General features: G+C 37.5%; 1 protein-coding gene across 1 annotated transcript in view; it reads left to right on the top strand.

Annotated features, from left to right (window-relative positions):
- NFATC3 (nuclear factor of activated T cells 3) overlaps positions 1-8,603 on the top strand; it is a 73,243-nt gene that overhangs the window by 22,290 nt on the left and 42,350 nt on the right. The window contains exon 3 of the mRNA XM_035893126.1: positions 1,301-1,463. Coding sequence (XP_035749019.1) covers positions 1,301-1,463 — 163 coding nt within the window. The remainder of the gene's footprint in view (positions 1-1,300; positions 1,464-8,603) is intronic.

An 8,603-nucleotide genomic window follows, 5' to 3' on the forward strand; every position in this document is an offset into this window, starting at 1 on the left:
AATGATTTTTGGTAGTAAAAGGTAGATGTATCGTGCTGCAGGCTGAGCCCAAGTCCATCCAGATACTTGCTAAAGACAGAGCTTTCTTTTCTCTTTTGGTCATTCCGAGCATTATCTTCTTTCTCAAATGTGGGTATGTTTTATAGGTCTCAGCTAAATTCTCTAGAGGTATAATTAATCTTTCTTGGACCTGTAGCTATTCATGTTTGTGGAAATTTGCATGGCTTTGGATTGGTGGTGAGGTTTTTGTTGACTTTCTGTAAAGTGGAAAGAAATGGAATTTAGCTTTCTTGGATAACGCTACAAACCAATATTTGTCCATCTCTTTAAAACCTAATTAGCTTTCCCTGTTGGTCCAAGTAAGGTAGTACAAAACTGTTTTAATAGAAGCTTGGTTTTATTGTGAATGTTCTTGTTTGGTACACAATGCTGTAATTGTTCACTTTTAAATGTTCACTTTTAAATGTTCACTTTTAAATGTTCTTAAATTAATTTGCTCTACCAGGTAATTACTGACTTGAATCTGATTGTTGATCTTATTAAAATCATAAATCTAAGCAGGTAAAAGGGTAGGTATAAAAGCACTGGTGGTATCATGTGGCTTATTTCCCTTTGATGTTCTTATGTATTACTTATATTACTGCATTTTGTTCTTCTTCCTTGGAGTGACTTTGCTATGGTGTGTAAGGGTGTGTGTATACATATATGTAATCTGTGGATAATCTAAGCATGTACTTTAGGTGTCTTTCTTGCAGTAAGTCCTTATGCTTGGGTAGGACTACTACCTTCAAAGTTTTGGATCATCATATAGTGTTCATTTTAATGATAGTTAACAAAGTGCAGTGCTTGCCAATCTTAGAAAAAAAACCCCAACAATCTGGAAGATAATAATGCACAGAGTTAAAACTGAATGACTTACAGATTGAATTCAGACTGTTCCCTCTAAACAACATTTGAACTTGCTTGCTGATATACTTGGGGATAAAAAAAATAATATAAAGGCATTATAGAATAGCACTGGTAATGTGGGGCAGGGAGGTTATACAGTACCTTTCTTTTAATCAGGTATTGGAAGGAAGAAATTCTGCTCTAACAACCCGAAAAGAAATACTTAATTGAAGATTTTAATGCACCACCAAAATTTTGGAGTTTTCAAGTAACAGTTTTAGGCTAATAGCTATTTGGTCATCATTTGTTAGGAAAGTGACATCATTGTCTGTATTTTACAGTGAAGTTAACTTTTTACTGTGGCCAAATGGTAATAGTTCATTTAACCAAAGGGTGCTCATCTTGATTGCAGCACATCTTCATTGCCGCCTCTTGACTGGCCTTTACCGAGTCATTATGGGCAGTGTGAACTGAAAATAGAAGTCCAGCCTAAAACTCATCACAGAGCTCACTATGAAACAGAAGGAAGCAGAGGAGCAGTAAAAGCATCTACTGGAGGACACCCTGTAGTGAAGGTAGGAAGTCTGGCTTTCTTGAATAGAAGATAATTTTTTAACTAGAATTATTGGTGTTTGCAATGCTGTGAATTGTTACCTTGTATGAAGCTTACAGCCCTTTCTGGGTAAGATTTTCTCTTAAAGGTAACGTGTTCAATATAAAAGTTTAGTTTTAGATGTTTAAAAATTTACAGTTTGCTACAGTTACAGTGCATGTCACAATTTTATGCTGTATGCGTTTTTATGCTTGTGAATGGATTCACGGTGCAATAGTGTATTACTTAACCTATTCAACATGAACTTTAAGGAGGAAGGAGTGTGCATGGTGGCAGGTCAGGATAGTAGATTAGTTGGAGCTATACTGAAATATGGTACAGCTTCATTTGAATCAGAAATCATCTTTTGGTGTTGAGACAGCTTCTGAACACTATAAATGCCTCTTGTTCCTGTTTTTATTAGGTTATTTCTGTGAAATGGTACCCATAAATCCTGTTAACTTTCACTTAAATGTTTGGAGTAAATTAAACTTGACTCTTCTCTTTCTTCAGCATGTACTAAAGGTTATTACTCACAGTTTAATGGTAGCTATCTCCTTAAAAAGTAAGGCATTGCCTAGTTTCATTAGATTTGGACTGGTTATCTGTAAGGGCAAGTAAGACTTGTTTCCTGCTTTCTTTTTTTTGACATCACTTCCATTGTCTTAACAGAATCATGCAAGCTTCATTGTGTCTTAGAATAGTTTTGATCAGTTTCAACAAAATGCAGTAGTGCAGGCAACAGGCCTCATCTGGCTAACAGAGGGTGGCGATATACTGGTTTGGCAACCGGAACCTGCCATTGACAGTTGCTTTGGCTGGGTTCTTAGCAATGACAGCAATGCTTTCTTATTCTCTTTGAAGGGAAAGATGTGCAGGTTTGGTATTGTGGGTATAACTGAGCACAAGCTGTGATGTGCTCCTCTCTGACTCTATGCTGGGAAGGCTTCTGGATTAGTTAGGGTTGGTCGCTGATGTCTCCTTTAATATGTATTAATATGTATGAGCCAGCTGGCTCATACAGCTTGAAAGGGAGCCCACCGTCTCCTTCAGTGGATACGGGGAAGATTGTGCTGAGGAACTGTGGGACTTCTTAAGATGCCTTGATTGCCACATTCTTGGGTGAAAGCAATGTCTCTTTACTTATTCACCTCAGTCTTGCTTAATGGTCTTTATCTTAATCCCAAGACAGGTTAAGATAAAATTTAACTGTTCATTTATAAGTCAAATCAGACAACAATTATAAAATCTTTATAAAAAAAATTGGGGGGGGGTCTTTTCTCCCAAATCCAAGATTTTTTCCTGTTCTGTTCCAGCAAAATGGCAGTCAAGGTTTCAGTCCTTAAGTCTTTCACTATAGCAATCTATACATTAAAAATGTGTTCGATATATTTATCCTATTCCAGTAGTTGGAAGTAACTCATTACTGTTTGAGACCAGATGCAAAGTGCTAATAGGATTCACATAATCAGTCCCCATTCTCTTTCTCCTATCATACTGTAGTACAAACATGTTATTATTTTTTCTTCTTATAGTTTATTGCTCCTCTCTGGCAAGAGAATTCTGTCATGCCTTGTAATTACATCAGGTTTGGAACAGCTCTAATGTTACACCTATAGAAATAAAAATTTAGCAGCAGAATTTAAATGTCTTGGACTGTCCGCTCCTTTTTCCTTGCCTAAGCAATCTCCTCCCTCCAAGCTCTTAATCTGATAAATTTTTTCCCTCACCTTGACTCCTGGTCATATTCTTTGGGCTATTTATCAAACTCTGTTTCTTCTCTGATGGATTACCTTGAACTTTGTAATTCCTTCTTGTTTCCTCTTAAGACTTTGTATCTTTCCTTTCTGTCCCTCAAAAAAAGGGCTGATTATTACCTGCATCCCATCTTCTTTCTTGAATGTCTTTCCTTATCCTTCCATTTCCATTCTTAATCTGAGCTCCTCATCCAGCTTTCATGTTCCCTACAAAGTTGCTCAATATCCTCCTCCTCATCAGAATACCATGGCCTTGGGAGCTCCAACTTTCTCCTATTGTCAGACCTGCTAGATTTCTTAGCACAGTAGAGGCAAGGGTCAAGTGCTTATCAGGGAAGTCTGTGCTGCAAACTAGAGAAAATTGAGGATGCCTGAACTAGGCTGGAATCTGAAAGTTGTCCGGGCACATTTCTTCATGTGGAGCGTTGTGTTGCTTTAGTCGGTGGAGAACAAGTAAACACAACTTTCACATGCCAAGGTGCTGGCATTGGAATTTAACACATCATTAATGAGGACAGAAACTTGAGAGATCTTAGCTGACAAAATGAGTCTTTGCTGAGCTTTTGTGAACTGTATTTTTTGAGGGGGTGCTTGTGTCTTGCACTAATGTTTGCATTAAAGGAACTTGTTTTGCTGATGTTTATAAGATTTGACAGATATATGTAGGCTTTCTTTTGCTTGCAGAACTAGAGACTTTTAAGCTGCAGTACTAGATGCAAGTTAGAGAAAACAGATCTGTAATCTATGTGACTTATACCAATAACTTCAAAAGCTATATATTTGCATTAGAATTGTGAAATACCTTGCTATGACAAGAATACTGTTTTAAAAATGGCAATAGTATTTGCGTGTCTGACAGTCTTATGCTTGGACATGGATTGTACTATGCCTCTCTAAATTAAAATGAATACAAATGCAAATCAATATTCTATTTTGCAGTTTGGTCTCTTCCAGCTGGATTAGAAATTAATTGTTGTGCTTGATGGGAGAGAGGAAGTTGTTATGAAACAAACCATCGATTTGTATCAACTTTTTACTCACTGCTGGGAAAACCAGTAGGCTAAGGGCCAAGTTTGGTGAAAGGTAAATACTAAATAGCTGTGAGCAAATGAAAATTACCTTATTTAAATACAAAAGTGAAATCTTTTCCAGCACTTTTGGAAGCTTATGCAAATCCAGTTCGCTATATGCATTAGTACTTGTTTCTGACTTAACTTTTCTTTTTGGTGCTCTTAGCTTTACATCAGTCACTTCCATCTGTGTGATCATTGCAATAAAGTACTCAGCATTTTCTTCTGGGAAATAACTGTATCAGTGTCAGAGATGAAAAAGGATGCAGGTGAATAGAATAGAATATTTCAGTTGGAAAGGACCTACAATGACCATCAAACCCAACGCCCATGTCTTTGGGTACCTGAAGGCCTGTGTGCTTTTGCTTGCTAAACAATTTGTTTTGCACTTGAATAGTATTTTATAGAAATCTAGAGGATTTAATTTACGAACTGTGAAACCTCTGTAGTTCCACATGTGCAGTTGATACATTATTTAAAATGAAGATTTTTAGATAGTACATAGCTTCAAGCCATTAATCTATTAGTGCATGTCATTAATCTATTAGTAATACTGTACCATACCTGTTGCTAGGAGACTAAGCTTCTGACAAATTTGGCATCATCTGTTGTGAGTACGTTTAATCAGCTTAATTCCAAATGTGAGGAAATGAAATGAGCATGAAACATCATGCTTTGCTTTGGAAGTCCATTGACTTTAAGGAAGCAAATTTTGTAATGAAATTCCCTTGTTTTCAGCTTTTTTTAATACAAAATGTTGTAAATAGCAGATAACTCTCATTTTAATCTCTGCTTTTTTGGGAGTATAGTTCCAGCTATCCGTGTCATCTGGAACAATTTATTTTACCTTGGTAGAGACTCTGCAAGATAATGCTGGCAATTTTCACAGGGAAGGAATAAATAACTTGGCAGAATGGTTAGCGAGAAGAAAGGTGGCATGTTGAACTCTTATCATCCAAATTATGTGGAAATTTTGTATTGCATTGTCAGAAGACATAGAAAGCCTCTGAGCACTGTCTACTTTTGCCATTCTAATTCAGTAGGTTAGAGTAGTTATTGTACCCATCTATGAAGCCTTTTAAACAAATAGCTGCCACATTTCATCTGACTTTAAATGAATGATCGTCATTGCTTGAATTTCCCACCCTTCCCATAGGTCAAATTGTACATAATAAAAATAATGTTTACAATGTGATGTAACTGTTGAGAGAAGAGCTACTCATCAGCACTGTTTGGTATGCAAGATGGAGTATCCGTCCTGTGTAGAATCCACTTGTGCCCCATGCATGCAAGACAAATTTGGGACAGTGGTAGCTATTAAGAATTTGCCTGTACCAGAAGTGTCTTTTTGCCATACTGTGAAGTGTTTAATCATTCATTAATTCCTCTGCCATAAGCAAAATTCTTACTGTAGTTGATTCTGCAGTAACAGAGGAGGGGAAGCATCATGTAATCCATATGGACAACTCAGCAGTATTACAGCTGAAGAAAGGTGTAAGTTCAAACATTGAAAGCATGTTTAATAAAAACTAGTTTATTTAAATGGTTATACACTTGCAGTCACTGACAAGCAAACAGTAACCTCCTGTGTGAGGTTTAATGGAGAACTGAGAAACAGGGACTGAATGTCAGCTCTGTTTAAAGTGATTGCAGAGTTTGAAGTCATGACTGAAGAGCTGCAATGGAAGAAAAAGTAAACTAATTGAGCTAAAGTAAACTAATTTTGAACTAATTTGAAAATTCTTAAACAGGAATATGTCCTCAAAAAGCCTGTCAAACTCTGCCTGGGTTCTGGTGGAAGAACTAAAACCTGTAAGAGAGGATCTAACTGAGCAATGTCAGAGATGATCTGATAAAAATAAATGGATGAAGGATTGTCTAAATGAGGGTATGTTTCCTGGCCTGTAATTAATGTAATAATAACAACAACACAACAATAATAGTGCCGCCATCACTTTTTCATAGGTGTTCTGTATATTCAATTAGTGTAGCTACTTGAGTAACAGGTATAATGTCAGGAGTTCTTCCTGTTCTCTAAGCCCAATAAATAGCATGCTTTTTCTGTGTTTCATGACCCTTCCCATTCTTTCTGCCTTTCACTTTTCAGTTGTTTTTTTTTTTTTTTGTTTCTTCCCTATTTTGTACATCACCAGAAGGCAGGCTGTATCCCAGCTCTAATTGCCTACTGTTGTTTGGTGATAACAACCTGCAAATAAATCTAGAAGGCAGAAGGTAAGTCTCAGCCTGTGTGAACCATGTAGTGGGCTCTACTGGGAAAAAAATGACCTTTGGATGAGATTCTAAACATACATATCTTTCGAGAATAGTTTGATGACTATATAGGGGGCTTCTGCTCCAGAATCCCCAAAATAGATAGTAAAAGCCATATTGATGCATCTACTATCTAGAACATGTAGTGATGAATGTGAAAAACATTTAAAATGGCACACTGGATGACAGTCGTCTGCTTTTTGTATCATATGTTTACTAAAATATTGAAAATGAGTAATTTTTTTCCAAAGTAAACCTAATTTGGTTTATTTCTACAGGTTATGTGGGAATAACCTATTTCTACCCTGGAAATGCTTGTCCAAAAACTGTCCATAGCACAATTTGGCATTGGGAGTTGGTATTTCAGAAATAGCGCATCTTTTCAAGAGTGTGGAGCAAACTGCAGATGGGTAGTGTATTGTGATGGCTAGTTAGATGTGACTGGCAATTCTGCACTGTGTGAAGTTGTACTATTAGTCCAACATTATTTTAGGTGTGAATTGATCTCCTTTTCTGTGTAGCATAAAATAGGACAGGACTCTGAGCTAAAACAGTCTTCAAAATATGCCTGAAATTAGTATTTATAACACTTCCAATCCTGTCTGCAAGCAGTGAGCAAGTGTGTAAGAGTGAGAGATTTCAGAAACAGAGATCCAAGTATTTAAACCTTGAAGGATGTTCTGGAAGTTGTGTAAACATATGGTATCATGACCAGTAATGCACTGATATTTGCAATTACTTGTTTGCTTTAGTTTTTTGCAGGACCTGTTTGTCTTCATGATGACCTTAAAAATATTTTTAAAATTGGGCTTGTGCCACTATTTAATAGTTTATTAAAGTTTGTTCCTTTTATGTCTCACTATTTTTTTCAGAATTGCAAAGGTCTGTACTATTTTAAAGTCTTCAGTCTACTCAATAAGTTTATTTAGCAAAAGAGGAAGGAGGATGCTTTTTTGATGTGCATGCTTTTTCTTCACAGTTGATGGAAAGGTATATCAAACAATCAAGTGACAGAAAATAGTATGGCACTTCAGGAAGGCAAAGTAGATGTTATTTTGGTTTAACATATTTTATTTTAAAATCAGAAAATTAACTTTTTGTAACACAGTAACCTTTGTAGAATCATAATGAAATTAAAAAAAAAAAATCCCTTGTGCTGTTAAGACTTCTTGAGCCAGTATTTGGGGTGTTGCCTAGTAGATCTGAATGCAATTTTCTTCCATGAATTTCTCCGGTTTCTTTTAAACAGTCCATTGAAGATTATAGGTCAGCACTCATTGCACTTCTGCAAGACCGCGAGGGATGACTGTGGTCAGTCTGACTTTCAGTAAATTCCCTGAACTCTTAATTTCTTGGTTTTATAAACATGGTTTGTTTCAAGCTTTCCAAAATGCAACTGTTGATAAAGTGATGATGGATGGTACCACTGGTGCTAGTTATTGTCTGTCTTTTATTTCAACTTATGCTTACGTTCATGCCTTTGGATTTTTGTCATCCCTTGCTCCACAATACAGGCGAACTCAATCTATTAACACGTGGCTTCATGACTGGTGTCGCTACCACAACTTTGGGTTCTTTGATCATGGGATGGTCTACACGGCACCGGGCTTGCTGGCATCAAATGGTAGCCAGCTTTCTCAAAGGGGGAAGAGGGTCTTTGCCCAGCAGCTTGCGGGGCTCATTGACAGGGCTTTAAACTAGATGTAAAGGGGGAAGGGGAACCTATCGGGATTGCCAGCGACAGGCTAGGGGATGATACGCAAGGGTTAGAGGGACCGAGGGCTAGTATGAGCCCTCAGTCTGTTGCCCAGCAGTGTGCCAGGGGCGCTGCAGCGAAGTTGAAGTCTGGCAGAGGTGAGCCGGAGGCTCCTGAGGTAGTAGGAGCCAACAAGGAAAAGCCCGTGAAACACCTCAAAGGAAACGAGGGGTGTTCGGCTGTGAAGGTGATGAGGCCGACAGCTCAGATGAGATGCCTCTATACAAACGCACGCAGCATGGGAAACAAACAGGAGGAGTTGGAAGCTA

Source organism: Egretta garzetta, unplaced genomic scaffold, assembly GCF_000687185.1.
Source record: "Egretta garzetta isolate BGI_Z169 unplaced genomic scaffold, ASM68718v1 scaffold314, whole genome shotgun sequence".
NCBI lineage: Eukaryota > Metazoa > Chordata > Aves > Pelecaniformes > Ardeidae > Egretta > Egretta garzetta.